The sequence below is a fragment of the Schistocerca gregaria genome, chromosome 7 (assembly GCF_023897955.1).
Source record: "Schistocerca gregaria isolate iqSchGreg1 chromosome 7, iqSchGreg1.2, whole genome shotgun sequence".
In the NCBI taxonomy this organism is placed as follows: domain Eukaryota; kingdom Metazoa; phylum Arthropoda; class Insecta; order Orthoptera; family Acrididae; genus Schistocerca; species Schistocerca gregaria.
In genome coordinates, this window is record NC_064926.1 from 307,295,412 (window position 1) to 307,322,520 (window position 27,109).

General features: G+C 36.5%; 1 protein-coding gene across 1 annotated transcript in view; it reads right to left on the minus strand.

Moving 5' to 3' along the window:
* Positions 1 to 10,476: 10,476 nt before the first annotated feature.
* LOC126281942 (tyrosine-protein phosphatase non-receptor type 9) overlaps positions 10,477 to 27,109 on the minus strand; it is a 769,005-nt gene continuing 752,372 nt past the window's right edge. Inside the window, exons 11-12 of the mRNA XM_049981290.1 lie at positions 17,619 to 17,826; positions 10,477 to 11,845 (exon numbers count right to left, since the gene is read on the minus strand). Coding sequence (XP_049837247.1) covers positions 11,616 to 11,845; positions 17,619 to 17,826 — 438 coding nt within the window. The 3' untranslated portion in view covers positions 10,477 to 11,615. The remainder of the gene's footprint in view (positions 11,846 to 17,618; positions 17,827 to 27,109) is intronic.

A 27,109-nucleotide genomic window follows, 5' to 3' on the forward strand; every position in this document is an offset into this window, starting at 1 on the left:
TCAAATGCATTTTCATCCAGATACCTTGTTTCTTGAAGTGCTAATATAAGTATGTTGTGTTGATTGAGAGTGTCTGTTAGGTGTTTTAGTTTTCCAACTTTCAAAAGTGTGTTGATGTTCAGAGTCCCCAGTAGATGTTTTTTCTTGGGTCTTATCTTTGAAGAAGTACTAGGAAGCTCCGACTCTTCCTTACATGATGTTCTAGGCTCTCCAGAATCCAAAGGCCTATTTGCACCACCATGAATAGCGATGGAAGATTGGTTACTTCCTGGAGTAGTTTTCCTTTTGAAATTTACCATCATGTCTTAGGTTAAAGTTTGGTTTGAGAAAGGTAGTTGAACCTTTCAGTGATAAATATTCAAGCATTTAGTTTAGAGTACATACATATGTATTCATACAATCATGCACATGAAACTCACGCACACATGACCGCTGTCTCCAGTTGTTCTAACCATAATCTTTTTTGAAGAAGTAGTAAATGTGAACAATGAATAAGAATTGTCAGTAAGAGGAATTTAGGGCATCAATTGCTGCCCCAACAATCAGTGCGGTCACATAGCCATGTGTTGGAAGCTGACGAGAGCATTGACGCAGTATGTCCTGAAAGATGGCGCCAATTAAATTTTGTTCTGTAACGATGTCTCAGTTTCCTTAAAAAGTGATAGTGACGTGTGTAAAATCTGCATAAAAAAGGTAAAGAGAGGTATCCTATGCATCCAGTGCAAGTCGTGGTATCACGACAAATGTGTTAAAGTGAATCTAAAATATATAAAAGACGAACATGACTGGACATGCCGTCAGTGCGTTGTGAGTGTCACGAAAGGCGAGGTAATGGGCATGATAAAATCAAAATAAAAAATAAAAAGTGTGCTTACATAGGATTCAATGACCGTAAATACAAAGTATGAAGAACTTCAGCAGAAATATCAAGAACTGGAAACGAAATACAAAGAGATAGAGTGAGATCATCTTCTAGCACAAGACAGTGTTGTCAACTGTCGTTCTGCGCAAAAAACGTGGCATGCGCCGAAAAAAAAAAACAAGCAAACAGACAGTGAATACAGTTCCGGTGCAACTGCTAGCAAATAAATTCACAACACTAGACGAAGACTGTGATAAGACAACGAACAAAAATCAGTGACGAAACTTCCAATCGAGTGCACAGCCAAGAAAACATCTGATACGAAAAATAAACCAGTGAACATCAAACGACGAGTTGTTGTACTTGGTGATAGCCACACCAAGAAAACTGCCGAAAAAATAAATGAATAAAGTACATTATTCACGGCAACAGGTATGACGAAACCCAGTGCACCTTTGACTGAGATAATTAAGAGCAGCAAGTCACTTAATGATCTATCTAAGAATGATGCCGTCATAATCACGGGTGGAAGTAATGATACATACAGAAATGAGAGTAAACATGTGACCCAGTGTTTAAAAACTACATTACTTGACCTGAAAGTTCCGAACATCATAGTTACTAGTTTGCCTCACAGATACGACCTGCAAGATAATTCCATCGTAAATCTGGAGCACGCAAAAGTAAAGACAGTTCTGCAAAATATGCAAGTCCCAACAAAATGTAACATTTTTTGATCTTCCAGATGCAAGAGATTTGTTTACAAAACATGGACTACACTATAATAATGCTGGCAAGTCATACGTTGGCAAAATGCTAATACAAAAGGGCAACGACGTTGCAAGAAAACCAATTCCTGTGCAACCAGTTTCGACCAAGGAAATGGATAAATGGAAAAACAATTTCAAAATCGCAGCCACAACGCCAGCTCATACAGGAACATCACGTCCAGAAGACGAGATGGTGCCAGAACCAGCCTCAGAACATACAGCAAATACTGAAATTACCATCAAGAAAACTGTACCTACTTATCATCCCGATGCTTACACACAGGGAAACTGATGAAAGGGGCCAGTTCTTTCCGAATTTGGCCCAATACAACGAATCCAGAATAAGCAGTCAACACTCAGGTGGATGTTCCATTACTTTATAGTCAAATTAGCTTTAAAGACCCTCTACCTAATAATATATGCAGTAGTAATTTCGTTATGCACTTGAACATCAGAGGTCTGTCTGAAGGAATGATCAGGAAGCTTTACGATATAGAAATTTTGCTAGAAAGTGTGAAACAATCTGTGAAAGTAATATGCCTTAATAAAAATTGGCTAAAATATGAAAATGTCAGTCTCCTAAATAAACTGACAGGTTATAAACTGGCTACCAGCTTTTGTAGGACCAATGGGTATGGAGGCTCTTGCGTACTAGTTCATTCCATGGTAGACTATGATATCAGACAGAATTTTAGCAATCTGAATGAAGAAGGTACATTTGAAAGTTGTTGTACAGAACTTAAAGATTATAACACACTAATTATCAGCATATATCGCACCCCTGGGTACCATATAAGCTCTGTATTTTTAGATAAGTTTGATACATTGCTACATAAATTAAAATGTGAGAAACTGTACAAGAAAGTGGTTATATGTGCTGACTTCAACATAGATGTAAGGACTGATGACAAATTTTCTTCACACTTAAAGAACCTGGCAGCCACAAATGGGCTAAATCTCAATTTTGATCAGTATACAAGAATTACAGCAATATCTGCAACATGTATTGACAATATTGTAAGTAGTTATAATTATTATGTAAAAGAAAAGTTTCTTCTAGATTTAGGAGTATCAGACCATAAAGCACTATTTGTATCACTACTGAAGCAAAATTCAGTCTGCACAACAAAAAGATGTAGAAATTTCAGTCAAGAAAATGTGGAAGTATTTTGCAAAAAACTAAGCCAAACCAAGTGGACAGTCAGCAAACACACTTCCACAAGTGACAATTACAATAACTTTTTAACTGAATTCTTGGGTATATTCAATGAATGCTTCCCTTTTGTAACAGTGAGGGCCAGGTCCCAAAAAAGTGGATCCTGGATAACAAAAGGAATTAGAGTGTCTAGTGCTACTAAGAGGAAACTGCATATGGAGGCAAAAGTAAATCGAAGCCCTCAATTTCTTAAGTATGTAAGCGCATACAAAAATAATTTGACAAAATAGTTAAACTAGCAAAACATACTGCAAATAATGACTTCATTTCAAATGCAAAAAACAAATCAAAAGCTGTTTGGTCTGTTATAGGATGCGAAGTTGGCAGTGAAGCAGAGAGAAAATGCCCTTCTAAAATAGTGATAAATGGTAGAGCTGTTACAGAACCCAGTGCCATTTGTGAATCATTCAATGACTTTTTCATAAACTGTAACAAATTTGGTAACTGTTCACCACCAAATACAAAGCCCAATATGACAGATAGCAATTGCACATGTTTTAAGTTTTCTCATGTTTCCATCTCAGATGTCATCAAAATCATAATGTCCCTAAAAAATTCAAAATCTGTGGGGTGGGATGAGGTCCCCGCTGAAATAATAAAAATAGTCCGTCACTGTATTGCATATCCACTCTCTTTCATAATCAACCAATCATTTGATGAGGGATGTTTCCCAGATTGATTAAAATATGCAGAAGTTTGGCCCATACATAAAAAAAGGCAAGCAAAATGAATTGGGCAACTATAGGCCAATCTCACTGTTACCAATTTCCTCAAAAATATTTGAAAGAGCTGCATGTGATCAGATTGAAAATCACAATTCATGTAACAGCATTATCTTAGGCAATCAATATGGTTTCAGAAAAAGCCGCAGCACAATCCATGAAAATAAATGGATTAGTCACAAAAGTCAGCAGATGTCTTGATGATAGAATGTGTGTGTCAGGCATCTTTTGTGACCTCTCCAAAGCCTTCGACACAGTAAATCATGACCTGCTTCTCCAAAAATTGGCACGCTATGGTTTTCAAGGCAAATCTCTTAGCTGGATGTCATCATACTTGGCAAACAAAAAACAAAGAGTACTTATTAACATCAACAGCAAGAAATTTCTCTCTGGCTGGAAAAACACTCAATAAGGTGTTCCACAAGGTTCAATATTGTGGCCACTGCTTTTTCTATATTATATTAATGATATGCATGTCAGGTCTAGTTTGATACTATCCTCTATGCAGATGACTCAACAGCTATAGTCTTTTGTAACAATGAGGTAGACCTAATTCGTCATATTGAACAAACACTTGGGGAAGTGGAGGCATGAGTCAAAAACAATAACTTGACATTAAATTTTACAAAAACAGAAATTGTTCATTTTACCACAAAACAATCGGCACAGTCTATAAGTGAAATAAGGTATATGGACAAAAAATTAGAGACTGCAGACTGTGTCAAATTCCTTGGCGTGTTAGTCAATAAAAACCTGTTATGGAGTCACCATGTGGACAACATACTGGGTCGACTGAATAGCCTTGTATATATTATGAATATCTTGTATAGTATTACTGATTTAGCTGTAAGAAAAACTGTATATAATGCATATTTTGTTTCAGTCATTAGGTATAGTATAATTTTCTGGGGGTCTGAAAAAACAAATTTACTTAGAGCTTTTAGACTACAAAAAAGAATCATCCGAGCAATGGTGGGAGCAAAACCAAAGCAACACTGCAAACCTTTATTTGTAAAACTGGATCTAATGAGCATTCCTAGCATATACATCTTTGAAACTCTCACTTTCACGAAAAGAAACCCACAACTTTTTGAGGGCAACCTCTTCTTGCATCAATATGATACTAGACATAGAATGAGCTACATGTTACCTTCCCACCGTTTAAAATTATATGATAAAACCCCATACTATATGGGCATGGAATTTTGTAAATATAATATGGAAAGATATGTATGACCAAAATGTAAAAGGTACCAAAAGAGACCTGGAAAAATATCTGAAAGATAAATGTTACTATAGTGTAGAAGATTTCATGAAAGGTAACAATGCATTGTAATTGTAATTAACATACCTCTTTGAAGATGTTACACCATATATATTATTAGTTTATTGTCTATTTTTAGTATTGTTATATATAGTGTAGAACTGACAAGTCACCTATGTCACAATCTTTGATTGTATAAGGCATGTTATGTGATAATAAAAATTGAATTGAATTGGCTTGGATGTCAGAGCAATTGCGATTTTAAAGCCATGAAAGAAGAGAAAGAGCAGACACTGAGTAAATTCAGATAAATCTAAATTTAAATTATAGAAATAAAACCACTACAATAAAAGTGAAAAGAGCAACAATAATTCATGTACACAAATTAAAATATTGCTTGAATTTCTCCATGTGTGAATGAAATGTAATTTCTTTAAGCTTTGGATTATGACTGGATTGATTAGTACACCTGTAAACAATGCAAGCTGGCACTTTTGATGAAACAAGTACATCTCCAACAATCAAAGCACCTAATACTGAACTGGGCATGGGCACATCAGAGTGATGTCACATGGAAGTAACGTTTTGGGCCACTTAAGATGGCGGACATCGGCTTCAAGTTTGTGATGAAATGACAACTCTCTTCTTTTTTACCTCCATGGGTGCAATGAATGTGTTCGTCACATGATACGTGCTAAGAGCTAAGTTGTGTACCGTATGTCTTTCTGGTGTTCAGGAGTGTGTGTTGTGTATCACCCGCTGCCTGTTCCAGTGTACAACACACACCTGAGATCTTTGTGATTGTGTGGCAGAACTGCTTGCACAGTTGCAATACATGCATTGAGACTAGTGATCATTGCTTTAAAAAATTACTAGGAGCTACATTGTTGTTATGTAGTGTATGCTACATATGTCCGTAACACAATAGTGTAATCGGTTGTGGACCTATTATCACCTGTTTCAATCTGACCCAAAAGATTGTGACACTCTGTATATTGCGTCATCAGAATGTCATACGTACCTGCTGCACCCCTAGCCCCAACTTTCATTAGGAATTTATGCTCTGGAAACTTCTTCAATCATACCTTGTCTATTATTTTCCTTTTTTCATCTGTTTATTCTATTGACATTTTCATCTTACCCGTTGACTGTCCTTTATCTTCTTGATTTTCTTCATGTATCACATATCCAGCTTTCCTGTTTCTTTCCTTTTGAACTTTCTTCTTTACCTTTCCTTCCTTAGTTATTCAGTTTAGTGCACAACTCATGCCTCCCCTGGACAACTTGTCCCCTGCAGCTCACCTCCTCCCCAATAGCCCAAAGACCTCCTTTGATTTTTGATTTATTTCCACCCTATGTGCTCCATTTCTGTCTATGTCATCATACCTTCCACCAACTACACAGTACCCCCAATTTTATCCTAATCAGACTGCTTTTTCATTTTAAAGTTACAGTAAATGTGCTATGTCTGCTAAGGTGCTGAATTTTGGAATTAATTTTTATTTGATTAAGAATTCCACTTTAAAAGCAAAAGATCGTTACTGATCTTTTATATGGCCCTATATGTCACCTGATAGCTGTAGGAGATTGATGGTGGACACTGAAAAAGGTCAAAGTTCACTCATTTTGTATTATCAACAAAAAGAGGAAGAATATCACAGATATAATAAAAGAGCTGTGGTGGTATTCATTAAAACAAATATATTTTCCTTCTTAGAATGACAAAGTATTTTCTTGACTCCCACCTACACAGTGATAAGTGACCACTGTGATCAAATAAGAGAAATCATAGCTCACATGGAAAGATTTGGGTGATCTTTTCTCCCATGCGCTATCTGGGAGTGGAACAGTAGAGAAATAGTCTGGAGGTGGTTATATGTGAATCCTCTGCCAAAAGGTTGAGAGTGAACCAGATGCTGATTTAGGAACATCCTTTGACAATGTTGACTGGAATATAGTCTGTGAAACTTTGAAGAGAGCAGGAATAAAATATAGGAAGCAAAAGTTTATTTGCAACTTGTACAGAAACCAGACTGCAAATGTAAGAGTCAAAGAATAAGCAAGGGAAGCATTGCTTGAGAACGGAGCAGAGTTGCAGCCTATCCTCAATGTTATTCAATCTGTACAATGTGCACCCAGTAAAAGAAACAAAGGAGAAATTTGGAGAGCAAATTAAATTTTAGGGAGAAGAAATAAAAGCTTTTAGGTTTGCTGGTGACACTGTAATTGAGTCAGAGGCAGTAAAGGACTTTGAATTGCAGAGTCTAAAAAGGAAGATACAAAAACAACAATATGGGATTGTGGGCCGCCTTGATGCAAAACATTTTTGTTATTTATTTATTCTCAAACTAGCCATCATCAGTGGGGTTCTTTGATTCTAAAACACACAGAAATAGTATACTCATAAAACATTGCAAAACGTATTGTTTCCTGTGAATAATTTGATAATACCTTATTTACTATACATCACAGCATGGATTTAAGATTGTTGCCACTGCTTCTGGCATATTTTCTGCATTTTTTTTGTTGCTGTTATTCTCGCCATACATAACGTCATCTGCAACTGTATGAGTCACTGTTAGTAAACAAATACAAAAACATTAAATTTTGTATATCAGCATCATACAATTAGGATGGCAGTAGTGTTGTCAATACAGCTTTTGGAGATTACTAGGTTATTACATGAACTCTTATGTACTCACATTATTGGACAGCTTACAGCTGTTTTTAGACACAGAAAAACATAACCTTCGCACCTTGTTTGTAATTCAAACCCTTACACCATCTTCCTGTTGGTGTATGCTGTGAGAAATGTATCACTCCTTATAACGAGGTTATATAAAAATTGTAGCAGGAAGACAATTTCTGTCCCTTATTTATGTCTCTGTGTAAGATGGAGGAGAGAGAGAGAGAGAGAGAGAGAGAAGAGGTGTGTGTGTGTGTGTGTGTGTGTGTGTGTGTGTGTGTGTGTGTGTGTGTGTGTGTTTTATTCTGTTTCGTATCCTGTGTCAGTTCTCCAAGAGCAGTAAAGAGTGCGTTGTTGCAAAGTGTTGTGTTTTCATGTATTTTGTTTTGTCCTTCCACTATAACCATTTATATGTCATAATTTTCTTCTATTGTTAGTTTTCTGTATAAACTGTGGCTGTGTTTCAGGGTATGTAGATCAATTTTGATATTAGTGGGATTGTAGTTTTTGTTCATTAGGTGTTCTGCGAAAGTGAAACACAAAACAGGATAGAAGAGCTACACAGTAACATCAACACAGTAAACCCACAAACCAACTTCACAATGGAAATAGAGAAAAACAAGAAACTAAATTTCCTGGATTATACAAGTAAATGAAATAACAACCAACATGGATTTTCCATCTATGAAAAACCCCCACCCATATGCACTGTTCTCCATTGCTTATCCAACCACCCGACTGTGCGTAAGTATCCCAGTTTCACACACATGCACCACAGGATAAACAGAACACCTCTTAAACCAGAGAACTACACATGGGAATTAAATATAATCAAACAAATTGCCTTTGAAAATGACTACAAACCAGACACCATAAACAACCTCAACAACAGGGTAAAAATGAAATAAAGCAATAGTGGCCACACACTCAAGAGCACAACCAAAGGATCTGAAAACCCAGAGGCAGAAAAGACAGTGAACACAGCATACCACATCACATCAGGAAAAAGAAACAGCAAGGGATCCTAGTAACTTTCAAAACAAACAACACAGTCAAACAAACACTAAGATCACACAGAAGAACCCCAGACAAATTCAGCTATTCTGGAATATACCAATTCAGATGTAACTCCTGTTAGGTCCAATACATAAGACAAACAAGCAGAAATTTCTGAACAAGAAACAAAGAGATCATGAGAGCTCTAAGGAATGACAGCACACATTTCACTTTTGCATAGTACCTAATCAACAAAATCCACAACCCCACTAATAGCGTAAGTGACCTACACATCCTGAAACACAGAAACAGTTTATACAGTAAACTAACAGCTCCAAGAACTGACACAGTAAGCAGAACGGAGACACACACACACACACACACACACACAAAACCACTCCCTCATCACTCACAGAGACATAAATAAGAAGCAGAAGTCGCCAGAACCCCCACTACAATTTTCATAACCTTCTCACAATATGTGATACATTTTTCGCAGCACACGCTAACAGCAAGATGCCAGAATGTTTTGAATTACAAAGAAGGAGTGAAAGTTATATTTTCCTGTGTATAAAAGTAGCTGTAAGCTGTCCACCGAATTTGAGTACATGACAAATTACTTAACAACCTACTACACAACAAAACTGTATCCACAACTACCATAATCCCAACTGTATAACACTGACACACCTAAGTTCACACTTTTGTATTTGTTTACTTACAGCTACTCATAGAGCTGCAGATGACATAATGTATGCCGAGAATAACAGCAACAAAAAAATGCAGAAAATGTGCTGGAAACAGCAGCAACAATTGTAAAATCATGTTGTTACATACAGTAAATATGGTATTATGACATTATTCACAGTAAACAATATCTGTAACCAAACAGTAACCATGTAATGCTGTTTTACAATGTTATTTCTGCATATTTTAGAATCAAAGTAGACCACTGATGATGGCAATATCTTCTACTGAAAATAGTTTGGGAATAAATAACAGAAGTGTTTTGTGACAAAGCGCACCAACAATCCCATATTATTGTTTTTGTGTGCAAACATGGACCAATGGAACAGTTTCAAGATAAAACTACTATAGGAGGATATAGGATCAATATCAACAAAATTTAAACAAGGCTAATGGAATGTAGTCAAATTAACTCAGACTCGCTGAGGGAATTGTGTTAGGAATGATAAGTTAAAAGCAGTGAATGAGTTTTGCTGTTTGGGCAGCAAAATAACTCATGAAGGCTGAAGAAGAAAGAAGTATTTGTTTATACCTAAATAATTTTAAGTGTTAAGATGTCTTCTTGAAGGTCCTTGGGAGTGTGGCATTATATGCGAGTGAAACACGGTTGATTTGCATTTTAGTCAAGATGTGAAAAGAAGCTTTCGGTGCTACAGAATTTTACTGAAGATGAAATAGATAGCTTGAGTAACTAATGAGGAATTACTGAATTGAACTGTGGTAGCAAGAAATTTGTGGCACAAATAGACTAACAGAAGGGACTGGTTGACTGGATAATGGAGGGAAGTATAGGGGTAAAAATTGTACAGGGCTGCCAAAAAATTAACGCACTAAGATGTTCAAATGGACACAGGTTGCATTAATTATTAGAACTGAAGAGGCTTGCACAGGATGCGGTAGTGTGGAGGGCTGCATTAAACCAATATTTGGGCTGAAGGCCATAACAACAGACATAGGTGAGTAATGGTCTGGTGCTATTTGGAATGTTTCGTTTTCAATAGAAATTTGCTCATCAAAATTGCTGTTCAATATCTTCAGTTGCATGATTATTTCTTCTCATGTTTTTATCACACTTCAGCTTGGAAGATATTTACAATGTATATATTTTTCATAAACGTATAAATTTCACCATCTGCAAGTTGGCAAGGTATATCACACACATATATTATAGAAAAAAAAGGAACTGACGACATTCTAATAATGTGAATGTAAAAACTGTCACACTACTCTTTATTTCAGTCCTACATAGTTTGTGACTGACATCTTTTACAAGACAATATAATACCTGCAGCATGCATTGCATATTAAATTTCTTAATGCTTCGTAAAATCTTCATGAAAGTAACTGTTGTTGTCACAAGGACAACATCAGGCCATAAGGCATCACAAACATAAATTACATTGTTTGCTGAATGGAAAGGCATTCACAGATTCAATCACAATGTTTAACTGATGCACTGATCACAGTTTAAATAACCTTGAACATCAGAAAGGAAGTTACCTTTAGTAAGGCCACAATTTGCAATATTAGCTCAGACTCTATGTGATATTAGAGCAGAACCAAGGTAATACAGAAATGTTGAGGTACAATGTTAACTGGAATGGAAATTCTCCAATACTTCAGTTCTGGAGAAACAGCAACAAGTTTTCACACATACAACATTATGCAGATTATATTTACTGCTTAGAACATCAGGAACTTTTCAATAAATATGTTTGTACATATTCTTACACAGCTGTAAAAACTTGTTATTTTAAGTGTACCATTCTCTAATTCCCCATAGAATTTAGACTGAGATATTCACCTCAGTAGAAATATACTTCTGATATATGTGATATGACAGTTTTGTTGCCTGTTACACTTGGTTTGACAAAGTTATTGAAGAGAGAAAAATAGAACAGTAAAATAAAAATCACAATTGATAGCACGAATATTTGTATCACATAGTTTGTTGATAAATGTACATTACACATCAATTGTATATACAGAGACAATGTACAGTAACTATTGTGACAGTCTAAAACACAGATTATGAATATGACAAAATTTAATTCTCCAGTGTAACACCAAAATGTCCTGCAGAGATTCATGTACAAGTTCTGTAACTTGGTAACAAAATTGGCAACACTGGACACAGTCACACATAATACATTCATAATTCTATCACATATCACACAACAACAGCTGGCTTCCTTGTGTCTTGTTATAAAGCCTCATGATATTTCAGTTAATATGTAACTTGAGACAGACATTTTATCACACCAAGGATATACAAAATTATTCGGTATCCACAATAACACTGAAATACTGTTTAAAGTCAGAACAAAGTCAGCACACAACTTTGTACACAACCTAATCTGACTCATCATCAACACCATTGTCGAAGCCTGCCAGGTCGACCTCCGGAATTAGTCCTTTGGCAATGGCATATTCAATCAGTGCTAGATGGCAGAACACATACTGATCTGGCATCTGTATCGAGTATGCTCTCTGGGAGCGTATTCGTTCCACGGTTCCTCTGACATCGACGGTACCTACATCTTCCAGGCGACTGATGCATATATCCAGGGTGCAAAATGTTCCTGCATTGTGAAATAATTTGAGAATTAATCAAATGTAATTGTTTAATGCTTAAAATTAATAGGTAAGCTAGTTGAATAGGAGAGATACTTTTAAACAAAGTAGAAAGGATTTTTTTATGTAAACAAAATCTGTCACAAAGATTTGCAGCAAAATTTTAATGCAGGTAGGACAGCATAGTCATGGAATCACAGCAAAATGTCAAGCACTTAAAGGTCTTGCAACTGTACCATTTATGCAAACAGCAGATCTTGTGGCAGTATTTAATCTTCTTTCCAAATTTTAAGAGATCAGCAGTGCATAGTGCTGTCAAAACCATTTTTCAATCAAAGAGAGACACACACAAGTTAGTAACACAGGAATTTTCTTCTGCATTGCATCATTCACACACTGTCTTTCCATGACTGGTGACTCAAGAGTTACATTTATATGGTAATTAGTAATTACAGAGCAACTATTGTTACAATTTTCTTGCTATACAGTGAAAAACAGTATCCTCTGTTCACCCATTTTGACTATGCACCATTGCCTTGTTGCATAATACAGCACATATTTTTACAAGTCTGTTAGGCTTATTTTTCTCCCATCTGCTTGGTTTTTCACTTCTTAACCATCTTTACATATCATTAAGACTTTTGTATAATGTAAAGCACTCAGCTTGGTCATTTTGTTTTATTATTTCTCTGCTTAAATTGCTACATTCACATTTTAGATTTGTGATTGTTTTTTATGTATCCTATTTTACATTAATAGAGCCCATAATGTATCATTATGATGATCTACTTAGCATGGTCTACATTACCACTAATTTTTAATCACTGTTTTTACTGTTAATTCATTCTGCATATGTACCATTGCCTAGTTACCTAAAACTTCACATATTGTTACATTATTATGAAAAGGATAGCTGCTACTCACCATATAGCAGAGATGCTGATTCGCTATATGGTGAGTAGTGACCATCCTTTTCATAATATTGTTACATTCCATCCTCGATTTTCCATTGATTGACATATTATTACATGTTCAAGAGTTATCCAGTTTAACAGCCTACCACAGTTCAAAATGAAGTATTGTACATGCTTGGATCTGTCAGTCCAGATTCTCCATGTCCTCGCTAATAAAGACATCAGTTTACTTCTTTGTACACCACTGGCAGCTCGACTGCACAATGCCTAAGAATCTTCCGGCATAACTCTCCACACTCGGTCATGACTGGTGTTAATAGCATGCAGCTGCCCAAAGGTAGACAGTGTGGGTACAGCATTTGTTTTTGGATTGTTTCTCCTTCACCCTACCCAACTGGACATTACATTTTTAGGTCCATTAGGCCCTCTCCTCTTTTTTCAATTTTCATCAAAGATGCAGTGATTTGGAGCTCTTGCGAGTGACTGGCCTGACCACATATTATGCTTTAGCAAATACAAGAAGTGAGTCACCTCGTTTCATTAGTCTGCTCTTTGGTGTCTTCGGGTATATTATATATTGCTTCCCTCATCTACATTACATGTTTATACACTTTAAAATGGGATTTTAACATCTCAAAACTGGTCATTGTTTGAATAAATCACTGAAGCGAATCTCTCTAAATTAACCAATCATGCTTTTCAATTGCAGATGTGCTACATAACAAATCTTGTGCAATATAAACATTAATGTAAGTGATGCTGAGAAATAGTTGAAATCTTTAAAACTGAACAAAGCTCCCAGGTCCAGTGCAGTCCCTATCACATTCAGTCTTGAATCCACAGCTGAGCTACCCCCTCCTTTATCCATAATCTACTTTAGATCACTTAAACAGAAACCCATGCATGACAGTTGAAAGAAAGCCGAAGTCACACGCATCTACAAGAGGGGTAGCAGAACTGATCCACAAAACATACATCAAATATCCTTGATATCTCTTTGTTGCAGAAACTTGAAACATATTCTGAGATAAAAAATAATGAGATATATCACACAGAATGACCTCCTCCAATCCAACCAGCATGAATTCCAAAAACACTCAGCATGTGAAAATCAACTAGTAGCTTTCTAATAAGACATCCTGGCAGCATAGATCAAAGCAGTCAGGTATACACAGTATTTCTTGATTTCCAAGAAGCATTTGGCTCAGTACACATGAGTGCTTATCACCAAAAGTACAGCTGTATGGGGTACCATGCACTGTGGTATCTTGGATGGAGAGCCACTGACAGACACACAAGTAATTTTTGAAGTGCTCCAGGGAACTGTCTTTGGATCCTTGCTGTTCATTTTGTACGTTAATGACAATGCAGATAATGTTAACAGTAACCTCAGACTTTTCGCGTATGATGCAGTTATCTGTAAAAAAGTACTGTCTGAAAAAAAGCTGCCCAGTTAGTCAGTTAGATTTTGATAAGATTTTCAAGTGTGCAAAGACTGACAACTTGCTTTAAATGTTTTGAAATTTAAAATTATTCACTTCAGAAAATGTAAAAATATCATATCACATGACTAAAATATGAATAGGTCACACACAGGAATTGATCAACTCATTCAAACACTTGAATGTAACACTCTGTTGGGATATTAAATAGATGATCGGATAGGTTCAGTATTAGATAAGGCAGGCGGTGGACTTCACTTCACTGGTAGAATACTAGGGAAATGCAACCAGTGTACCAAGGAGCTTCCAAAACACCTATGTGACCCATGTTAGAATATTCTTCAAGTGTTTGGGGACCATACGAAATAGGACTAACAAGCAGTATTGACCATATATAGAGAAGGGTAACACAAATGGTATCAGGTTTGTTTGATGCACTGGAGAGTGTCACAGAGATGCTGAAGAAACTGAACTGGCAGAAATTTATAGATAGATGCAAACTATCCCACGAAAGCCTAATTGCAAAGTTTCAAGAGCCATTTTTAAATTATGAATCTATTCCTAAACAAGAACCACCTACATATTGCTCCCACAGCAATCATGAAAACAAGAATGGACCACTACAGCATGCACAGAGATGTTTAAACAATCACTTTTCCCTCTCTCTGTATGTGAATGGAAAGGGAGTCTGCCCCGATAGCTGAGTGGTCAGCATGACGGATTGCCATCCTATGGGTCTGGGTTCAATTCCTGGCTGGGACGGAGATTTTCCCCCCTCAGGGACTGGGTCTTGTGTTGTCTTCATCATCATCATCATCATCATTCATTCCCATCCAGCACGCAGGTCACCCAACGTGGCGCCGAATGTAATAAGACCTGCACCAAGGCGGCCGTACCTGCCCCGCAAGGGGCCTCCTGGCCAATGACGCCAAATGCTCATTTCATTTCAATGCAAAGGGAAGGAGCCCTAATAATTGCTATAATGAGGCGTACCCTAAGTCATGAACTTCATAGTGGTTTATGGAGTACGAATGTGGATGCAGAATAGAATTGATGTAAAGGATTCCCAGAAACCATATTTGAGAATATACAATAGATTTTAAGTAATGTCTGCCTATTTAAGTTTTTTTATTGAAAATTTGGCCATTGTAAATCTAAAAGAAACAATGAAAATTTAATAGCAAAGTAAGCATGATAAAATATGGATTTTGTCATTGTCATTATTTTTATCATCATTATTATTCTTAGTGTTTGTTCGTGTTATCCTATAATTATAATGGTGCATAGAACATTTCAGACAGAACTTTGGTTGTATGTTTTATCAAACAAAGATAAATATAATGGGGCAGTGCTCTCTAAATCAGTATACTAACGAAATTTGTTATTTCTTCTTCTTCTTCTTCTTCTTCTTCTTGTTTTCCTTGCAGATTAGCTCTGGCTGGCACCACTTATCCACCTCAGTTGCCATCTTCTTATGTCTTGGCTTTCCTCAATGTTTATATTCTTTACTTCCATTGCCTTCTCCACTTCATGCTGTCAGTTGCATCATGAGCAATCCCTTTTCTTCTGGTGGGATGGGATCCATCAAAGTATCCTATTTGATATCCTGTCGTCACTCACCCTACTCAAATGGTAATGTCCCAGGCTCCTGCTCTGTACTAAACTACACAGCAGACTGTACTCTTATAGTCTCTTCTTCCTTGTTCTTCTCATCTTTTTCTTCCACAGAACAGAGTTCATTGTCCTTGACAGAGTTTATACTTTATTAATCCTACTAGTGACTTCATCATGGCCAGTGCCCTGTTTATTAAACAATCCCCAAGACATTTTGCCTTTTCAACACCTACAATTAATTCTCTATCTACCTCCAAATTATTTACTTTTTGCATTCCGACAGCCAAGTACCCACACTTCTTTATGTTATTCTTCAGGCCAGCTTTATTGTAATCCTCTTTAAGTTTTCATATTATATAGCTCAGAACATCTTCATCTTCAGCTAGTACAATCTGGCTGTCTGCAAAATATAGACTAAGTCTGCGGATTCCTCCTAGATGCAGCTTAGAGATGGTCAGTGACAGTGCACATCCCTGCTGCAGACCCCTATTTACCTCAAATGCTTCTATCCAGTTATTCTCAACCATTACTCTTGCTGTATTAGCCTTTAGCAACCTTTGGTCAAACTCTATCTCTTTCAACTTTTCCCACTGTTTGTTGGTGGGTACACTATCATATGCTTTCTCTAGGTCAATCAATGCAGCTTGCATCTCCAGTCCAACCTTTGTGCACTTTTCATGTTTTTGTTTCATTGTGAAGATGTCCATTACCAATCTTCCTGTTCAGAACATGGCTTGTTATTCTTGCTGCTTGTGAGTTCTTTCTTTCTCTACCAGAGCTTTCAGTGCCTCCAAGTGCAGTCTTCCAATGAAAGGGGTCACTGCCAATCCCTTATAGCGATTTGGGTCATTATGTGACCCTTTCTTATTTACTGGTCTTAAGTAACATGTTTTCCATTCTGATGGAACATATTCTCTATTTAATATCCTTCAAAGAGCCTCCTTAGCATCTCCAACAATTTTAGTGAAATTTATTATTTATTTACTTTTAATGGGTAGTAGAATCTTATTATCTGTAGTTTCCCACTTTGCAAAACTTGTTACAATGATGTTAACAAAGTTGTAGGGGAAAAAAAACCAAGAAACTTACAGAAATAGCATTAAATTAAAATAGAAGTTAATATTTTTCCTTCAAATAGGGAAAAATCAGGAAATATGTAAGCTGGAAGATTATGTATACTATACAAATTATCCTTTTTTAGCTATTTTTCTTTTCTGCTGGGCTGCAAAATTGTCTCTTAAACATATAGTCAGGGTTATATTTGTATTAGGAACCCACTGTTATCAATAGCACCTTGTGCTACCATCACTACTGTAGACACATTAACATTTGTATTAACTTTATTAATTAATTGCAATAAATTCAAAGAAATTTATTGATGAAAAATATTACAGTGAAATGAAACAGAAAATTTTTATGTAAACACAAAGATTGGCAGCACGATTTTAACACAGGTAGGAATGCATACTCGTGGAATCAAAGCAAAGTGACAAATATCTAAAAGTTTCACAACTGGACAGTTTACTCAAACAGAAGGTTTTGAATCAGTACTTAATTTTCTTTCCCAATTTACAAGATTAGCAGTATGTACTGCTGTCAAAACCATTTTCAATCAGAGAGAGAGAGAGAGAGAGAGAGAGAGAGAGAGAGAGAGAGAGAGAGAGAGAGAGAGAGAGAGAAGTTAGTAACACAGGAATTTTCTGTTGATTCACACCATGTCTTCCTATGACTGGTGATTGCACAAGCAATGTGTGATCTTTGCTTTTCTACACAACAAATACAGGAGAAGTATGAATATTAGAATCACATACCTGTCCGACCTATGCCAGCACTACAATGTACAACAATTGGTGGCCCACGGGGATGTCCAGCCCATGTGTCCCCCAAGCGAGCTACCATTTTGGCCTGCTGCTGACGCACTTTCTCAAGAAAGTCAAGCATGGCCATTGCACTATGTGGTACACCGTAATCCGGCCAAGATGTGAATTGGAAGTGACTCACTTCCCTGCTCTCTTCCGTCTGTGAAAATAAAGTTACAAGCAACTAAATAAGAAGAAATGTAATAACAACTGAAATTTACACACACTGTGTTGAATATCCATTCAGTGGTAAAACCAAGCCAATGACAAGTGAACTAAGGAACACTGAAGAAAAGTTGTGGAGTGGAATAAATCAGTCATTGCTGGGAAAACTTGGTATTAAGAACAATGAAGCAAAAAATTTGAGAAGCCAGATATCAAACTTCAGTAACCAGGCCACAAAAGTAAAAAAAAGAACTTGTGGTAGAACCAGAGCACAAACAATTGGATCCATGGAGCAGTCTTGCTGAAAATAACAATTTAAAGGTAGAATTAGATCACAGAAATTAAGTTAAAAATATTTTGACTGTAGAAAATTAAATGCTATCAGAAGACACCAAAAATGTAGGTTTCAATGCAAAGGGTTAACAATAGTGGATGTTATCTGTCAACAAAATGCTACACACATTAGGAGTGGAACTGGAAATTTTGCCGATGCTGTACCTATAGTTTATGCAAATGTCAACAAATGCAGAAGTACTGGAAATAAAGTAAAATACAAAAGAATGAAGTAAAAAGAAAATATTTGAACAAATGCAAGCTATAAGCAAACATGTTTGCCAAATACCGTCTGAATGTAGATACAACGTGATTTGTAAAATTAACTGAAACTGTTGAACAATAGGTTATTCTGCATATTAAGCTACTATGAAAACATCTATTTGACTATAAAAGAATGAACAAGCTAAGAATGTCACTATAGGAATATAAAAAGTATTATGGGGTTGTGTAGCACAAAACTGAGTAGTAGCTACGTAGTGTACAGTTATACTAATAAATATTTGGAGTCAAAAGTCCAAGGCATTTTCATATTTTTCAATGCATACTTGTAATGTCAAGTTGAAGCAAATGCTTTCAAGGAAATTCATATCAAAAGAAAAACAAGATAGTTAGAAATTAGAGATGATTTATTTACACCATGGTTTCACTGACTATGTGACTAGTGAACACAGGGCCCCGAACTAATGTGGATCTTACTTCAAAAGTTTTGGTCTCCAGAGCCACATTTATTTTCTGACTATCCAGTAAATCATTCTCAAGTTATCTTCTCCTATCATGCTATCCTTCTTCATTAGGTATTAGGTGTATATGTACTAGAGTTTCTCACACATACAGCACTATTAATAAGTAGTTTGTTTTTTATTTGCCTAAGAGATAAAAAGATTCTTCCAGTTTTGAAATGAAGTTAGTGTCTAATTTGTTAAATCTGAGAATATCTGAAGAATGGTTACACTAAAAGACTTTTTACACGGCTAGGAAGGAAAGATATATTTACATTTATGATTGTACAGTGGAGAATTGTCTTACATTTTGAGAAAGAATGTTTTTTGCTGTTTTTGAGGAAAAATGGTTTTGGATTGATGATATTAGATATAATTTGAGTTTGGTGCTGTCTAGTTTTATGAAAATTTTACAAACACAAATTTTGGACCTATTTGGGAAACGTTTGCACTATATTTGTAAGTGGAAAGAAAGAAGTCAGGCTTGTTGGTCTGCTATTGTCATTTTCAAGGTCTGTAATCACCATTTCAATACAGCTGTTATAATGAAAATATTGATAAGGATTTTATTATAAGCAGAGAATATTAAGCTGAAACTTTGGACTTTAACAACTATGTCAAGCACATTTTACTGTGGAAAATGTTTAGAGTGAGGAGCTTATTTTCTAGACCATACATGTAATATCTGAAAACTAAAATAGGTGAGTATTATTCTTATGTAAGTAACTTTGTGAACTGAATTAATGTTTGACATATATTGGAGAGGTGGTTTTCATTCTCTCTGAAAGTACTGAACATGTGCTGGATGAGTATGATTTAAGAACTGATACACCATGTACAAAATATTTTGTAATGTGGAGAAAGCAGGTTGAACATTGTTCAAATTTGAGTTAACTATGAGTATTAGGATGTGATACGACCTAAAGTACATATTTTCTTCATGTTCTGATGAGATACTGATGAAGTATAGTTGTATTGTAGCAATCTGGAAATGTCGATTATGATATATGCTGAGGTTGGTACTGTTAGGAAACTGTATTCTGTACTATGGTGTGTGACACTCACTTTTGTTGGTTGGTTCAAATGGCTCTGAGCACTATGGCACTTAACATTTGTGGTCATCAGTCCCCTAGAACTTAAAACTACTTAAACCTAACTAACCTAAAGACATCACATACATCCATGCCCGAGGCAGGATTCGAACCTGCGACTGTAGCAGTCACGCAGTTCCAGACTGAAGCACCTAGAGCCGCACAGCCACACCGGCCGGCCTCACTTTTGTCATGGAGTATGTTTTTGTATCAAGGAATAAGATTAAGGGTTGTAATACATGTCTTGCGAAAATGAAAATGGTAAAACAGTTAGTTATGAAAGATTAGAAGGAAGTCTTTTCTGATCACGCTGTTGTATGAAACATTCTCAGACTTCTTGCCACATCAGTTCAGGGTAAATCCTCAAGTTTTTGATGATTACCTCCATCATCTTAGTCAGGAGTAGCTGTCATTGCTCCTGATGAAGACGATGGAAGTAACTGTCAAAAGCTTGAGTTTTTAACATGAACTGACATTGCAAGGCATCTGAGAATGTTTTATATGGTTCTAAAAGATGTTTTGAAGTAACTGATATAGCTGCATAATATATTTTACCAACTTATTACTTCTTGTATCAAGTCTAGATTATTTACGGGTATAATGGTCAAGGAAGATTTGGGGGGAGGGTGTTGCTCAAATTGAAATAAAACCAGAAAACTATTTTTGATGTAGAAAATATGTGGGAGGTTTTATTCTCTGGTGCTTAGCAAAAACGTTTTATTGTTATTAAACAGTTTGGTGAGAAAGATAATAAACTCAAAGGAACATTAGTGTCCAGAAGCACATCTGTCATGGGAATTTGAAACTTCTCTGGGAATATTCTTAAAATTCTTTGCCATGTAATGTAAATAAGTTATGAAGATATCTTTCAAATTTATTTAAGAAGGTATTCAGTAAAGAACAGCATTCTGTCATTTTGTCTTGTCAACACAATTAATTTTTTTCATATATGATATATATTCATACATCTGTATTCCGTACATACTCTAAAGCAAAATGAAGTTCTAGAAGTTACATCAAAGCTTAACACTTTTGATCAAGATGACAATGATACTTTAATAAGGAAACTTGATCACTATGTCATTAGAGAAACAGTTCTTGGTAAATCATACCTGTAAAACAGAAAACAAGCAACGGAAGTCAAATTTGAATGAAACAAATATATCTCTAAATTTCAACAAATAATCGATGGTGTAACACAAGGCATCATATTAGGACCTCTGTTGTTTCTGATTCATAAAAAATATTTACCTCTTAATACTGAAAATGAAGTGATTCTACCAGCATAACCATTGGCAGAAATTTTTAAGTGCTGTAGAGAAAATTGGATCCAGCTGTTCATCAGAAAATGCAAGGCTGTATATGGAAGAGGCAATACCTTTGCAACTTGATAAAACTGAAATTCAACCCACCTCTCCTAATGAAATTAGTAAAGTACTAAATTCACTCAAAAGTAAAAGCTTGTATGGAATTGTTGCAATTTTAAATAGAGTACTAAAGGCTTGTTCTCAGCCTCCAGTCTCCATTCCTTCCACGCTAATTATGTAAGTGTAGACCAGATATGGCTCAAATTCAAAGATACAGCATTGACAGCAATAGATAGATTCATACCGCATAAGCTAATAAGAGATGGGACTGATCCACCATGGTACACAAAACACATCAGAACACTGTTGCAGAAGCAACGAAAAAAGCATGCAAAATTCTGAAGAACGTAAAATCCCCAAGACTGGCTAAGTTTCATGGAAGCTTGAAATTTATTGTGGACGTCAATGTGAGATGCTTTTAATAGTTTCCACAATGAAACATTGTCTCAAAATATGGTAGACAACCCTAAGAGATTCTGGTCATATGTAGAGCACACCAGTGGCAAAAAAACAGTCAATACCATCACTGCGCGATAGCGATGGAAATGTTACCGACAATGGTGCCATTAAAACAGTTTTTCGTAATTCCGACATGAAAGAAGATGAAGTAAATACTCCAGAATTCGAAACCAGAACAGCTGTTAGCATGAGTGACATAAAAGTAGATATCTTACATGTTGCGAATCAACTCAAATCACTTAAGAAAGGCAAGTCTTCTGGTCCAGATGGTATACCAATCAGGTTCCTTTCAGAGTATGCAGACAATAGCGCCCTTCTTAGCAATCATATACAACTGCTCACCTGATGAAAGGTCTGTTCATAAAGACTGGAAAGTAACACCAGTCACACCAATATTCAAGAAAGGAAATAGGAGTAATCCATTGAATTACAGACCCATATCACTGACCTCAATTTGCAGTAGTATTTTGGAGCATTTACTGTACTCGAACATTATGAATAACCTTGAAGAAAATGACTTATTGATACATAACCAACATGGATTCAGAAAATATTTTATTGTGCAACACAGCTAGCTCTTAATTCCCATGAAGTAATGACTGCTAACAACAAGAGATCTCAAATCGATTCCGTATTCCTAGATTTCCAGAAGGCTTTTGATACTGTTCCTCACAAGCAACTATTAATCAAATTGCATGCATATGGAGTATCGTCACAGTTGTGTGACTGGATTCGTGATTTCCTCTCAGTGTGGTCACAGTTCGTAGTGATAGACAGTAAATTACCAAGTAGAACAGAAGTGATATCTGGTGTTCTGCAAGGTAGTGTCATAGGCCCTCTGCTGTTCCTGATTTACATAAATGATCTAGGTGATAATCTGAGCAGCCCCCTTAGATTGTTTGCAGGTGACGCTGTAATTTACCATCTATTAAAGCATTACATGCTCAATTCCAATTACAAAATGATCTTGAGAGAATTTCTGTATGATGAAAAAAGTGGCAATTGGCAATAAACAAAGAAAAGTGTGACCTTATCCACATGGGTACTAAAAGAAATCTGATGAATTTTGGGTGTACGATAAATCGCACAAATCTAAGGGCTGTCAATTCAACTAAATACCTAGGCATTACAATTACAAGCAACTTAAATTGGAAAGACCACATAGATAATATTGTGGGGAAGGTGAACAAAGACTGCGCTTTGTTGGCAGAACACTTAGAAGATGTGGCAAACCCACTAAGAGATAGACAGCCTACATCACACTTGTCCATACTCAGCTGGAATATTGCTGTGCGGTATGGGATCCTTACTGGGTAGGATTGATGAAGGACATCGAAAAAAAGAGCTGTTCATTTCATGTCATCGCGCAATAGGGGTGAGATTGTCACTGATATGATGAGCGAGTTGGGGTGGCAGTCACTGAAAGAAAGGCGGTTTCCTTTGCGGCGAGATCTATTTACAAAATTTCAATCACTAACTTTCTCTTCTGTATGCATAAATATTTTGTTGACACTCACCTGAGTATAGAGAAATGATCATCAGAATAAAATAAGAGACATTAGAGCTCGAACAGAAAGATTTAGGTGTTCCTTTTTCCCACACGCCATTCAAGAGTGGAATGGTAGAGAAGTAGTATGAAAATGGTTCGATGAACCCTCTGTGAGGCACTTAAATGTGAATTGCAGAGTAACCATGTAGATGTACACGTAGATGTAGGTGCAGATGTAGTTGTAGATAAGTAGGATTCTCAGCCTCAAATGTAACAGGTCTTTGCAACAGGACATTATTCCGGATAGACTGAAATATGCTATTGTTAAACCAGTGCATAAAAAAGAGGTTAGGTATGATGCTAACAACTACTGCCCAATCTCACTTCTGACAGTTTTACCCAAAATTCATGAAAAAGTAATGTATTTAAGAGTAGCTTCACATATGCCTCAAAAGGAAGTACTAAAAAAATATGTCAGTTTGGTTTTCAGAAAGGGCTTTCAACAAAAATGTTATATATGCTTTTACTGATCAAATATAAAATACTCTGAATAACCGAACATCATCCATTGGAATTTTTTGTCATCTCTCAAAGACTTTTGCTGAACGAAATTTTAAATTCTTCGAGATAAGCTTATGTATTGTGGTATGAGTGGGACAGTGCACAAATGGTTTAATACATATTTAACCAGAAGGTTGAAATTAACAGTACAGACAGTTTGCAACAATCAGTGGAGTCCTCTAACTGGGGAGGTATCAAGAATGGGGTCCCACAGGCTTCAGTTGTGGGTCCCTTCTTGTTCTTAACATATATTAATGACTTGCCACTCTGTAATCATGTGGCTGCAAAGCTACTTCTTTTTGCTTATGATACAAGTATAGTAACCACACCCTACAAACAAGAATTAGCTGAGGATATTGTAAATAATGTCAATCAGAAAATTAAGGGGTCCTCAAATGGACTCACTACATTTTGAGAAAACACAGTATATACAAATCTGTACAGTAAACGGCATATCACCACTGATAAATACTGACTTTGAACAGAAGTCTCTTGCTAAGGCAGACTATTCAAAATTTCTGGGCATGTGCAATGACGAGAAATTGAACTGGAAGAAACACATTCATGATCTGCTGAAATGTTTAGTTTCAACTACTTATGCTTTAAGGGTTATTTCAAATGTTGGTCATAAACATATCAGTAAATTAGCCTACTATGCCTACTTTCATTCAGTGCTTTCATACTGCATCACATTCTGAGGTAATTCATCAGTAAGAGTGAAGTTTTTATTGCACAAAAGAATGTAATCAGAATAAAAGCTGGAGCTCACCCAAGATTACATAGCAGATATTTATGTAAGGAACTCGGACTATTCACAGTGCCTTCACAATACATGGAATTTGTTAATTATACTCCATCCCAATACAAAAATAATAGCAAAGAGCATAGCTACAACACTAGAAGAAAGGATGATCGTCACCATTGTGTGTTAAATGTCACTTTGACACAGATAGAGGTGAATCATGCTCTCACAAAAATCTTTGGTCATTTAGCAAGTAGCGTTAAGTGTCTGACAGACAGCCAACCAGCAATTAAAAAAAATTCTGAATGTCAACAGATGAATTTTTAGATATGAAGTATTAACTGCAGAAAAAGTGAGAGATTATATCTTGAAAAGAAAACTTCTGTGAGACCTGAGCTTCTCCTGGCGTAAACTATGTTCAAAGTACTTACGGGCATTCAGCCAGGTTGAATTTTCGACAACTGCCGATATTTCGGCGGATGCACACTCCGCCATTTTCAAGGCTTAACTGCAAAAACCAGACGAAGTGCAGACAACACGAGAGCTCGGTTCTGCGAGTCTAACGGAAAAGATAACACACTCCTAAACAAAAGCCACCAAAGATGAATGAAGTCAGAGCTATCGATAGTAAGAAACTATGGACTGGTAGTTGAGGAAACGTTAACTCTGTCCCTATGTTTTTTAACAAGTGAAAGAGCAGGATTCCAGGCCGAGTTTAAACAAAAGCCTCCATCCCTATTCACAAGGTTGCTAGCCAATTTAATTTCAACAGACTCCTTAATCACACTATCCCAATAGCCGGACGTGCATGCTAATATCTCGGTATTATTATACCACATGGGGTGACCAGTGTCCAAACAACGTTCGGCAATAGCAGATTTGCTAGGCTGCTGTAGTCGCGTGTGCTGTTTATGTTCAATACACCGGTCCTCCACGGTCCTGATGGTCTGACCAATGTATGCCATGCCACAGCTACAAGGAATGTTACGTAAGGCAGGTGTTTATCGCATTCCTTGTAGCTGTGGCATGGCATACATTGGTCAGACCATCAGGACCGTGGAGGACCGGTGTATTGAACATAAACGGCACACGCGACTACAGCAGCCTAGCAAATCTGCTATTGCCGAACATTGTTTGGACACTGGTCACCCCATGTGGTATAATAATACCGAGATATTAGCATGCACGTCCGGCTATTGGGATAGTGTGATTAAGGAGTCTGTTGAAATTAAATTGGCTAGCAACCTTGTGAATAGGGATGGAGGCTTTTGTTTAAACTCGGCCTGGAATCCTGCTCTTTCACTTGTTAAAAAACATAGGGACAGAGTTAACGTTTCCTCAACTACCAGTCCATAGTTTCTTACTATCGATAGCTCTGGCTTCGTTCATCTTTGGTGGCTTTTGTTTAGGTGTGTGTTATCTTTTCTGTTAGACTCGCAGAACCGAGCTCTCGTGTTGTCTGCACTTCGTCTGGTTTTTGCAGTTAAGCCTTGAAAATGGCGGAGTGTGCATCCGCCGAAATATCGGCAGTTGTCGAAAATTCAACCTGGCTGAATGCCCGTAAGTACTTTGAACAAGAAAACTTCTGTTAAATCGACATGTTCCACATCATTACCAAATGTTGTATTCATGACCAATGGAACAAGTATTAATAATGAACATGAATATAGTTCAAAACACAAGTTCTTAGGACCCACCACAGATAACTATCTACAGTGGAAAGACCATACTGCCACATTAACACACAAACTAAGTTCACCTACATTTGTTCTCAGAAACATTAAACCACTAGCAACAGATGATGCTATACGATTGATGTATTTCTCATAATGAACTGTTTGCAATACTATGAAAAGGAAAGTTGCCACTCACCATGTAGCTGAGATGCTGAGTTACAGGTAGGCACAACAAAAGTCACAAATAAAGCTTTCGGCCCATAAGGCCTTCATCAAAAATATTATTTACTACACACTACAGTGCAGCTACAGTCGCCTGGGACTGCAGTCGCGCGCGCTTTGTGTGTGTGTGGGGGGATCTGTCATCTATTTTGACGAAGGCTTTATGGGCCGAAAGCTTTATTTGTGACAGTCTTTTTGTTGCGCCTATCTGTGACTCAGCATCTCTGCTATATCGTGAGGGGCAACTTTTCTTTTCATAATATCGTTGCATTCTGTCCTGGATTTTCCATTGTTCGACATAGAACTGTTTACCATGTTATATTTCAAACATAGTTTGAAAGAGAAATTTACGCAAAAAACAAAAGTATATGCTTACAGATAGTCCTTACTATTCAGCCAATGAATATACACTAAATGCAAAAAATTGGAAGCAGGCGTACAGTGTTATGGAACTAAAATGTGCATAGACAGTTATATAAATTCAAGATGTGTTCTTATATATGGTTGAGTAGAAGTAAAATATGTCTAGGTAGACTGTATACTAAATACAAAATGTTAATTATGTGTGATACTGCAGTATTTAAAATAATTAAGTAGTGTATGTGATCATTATCGT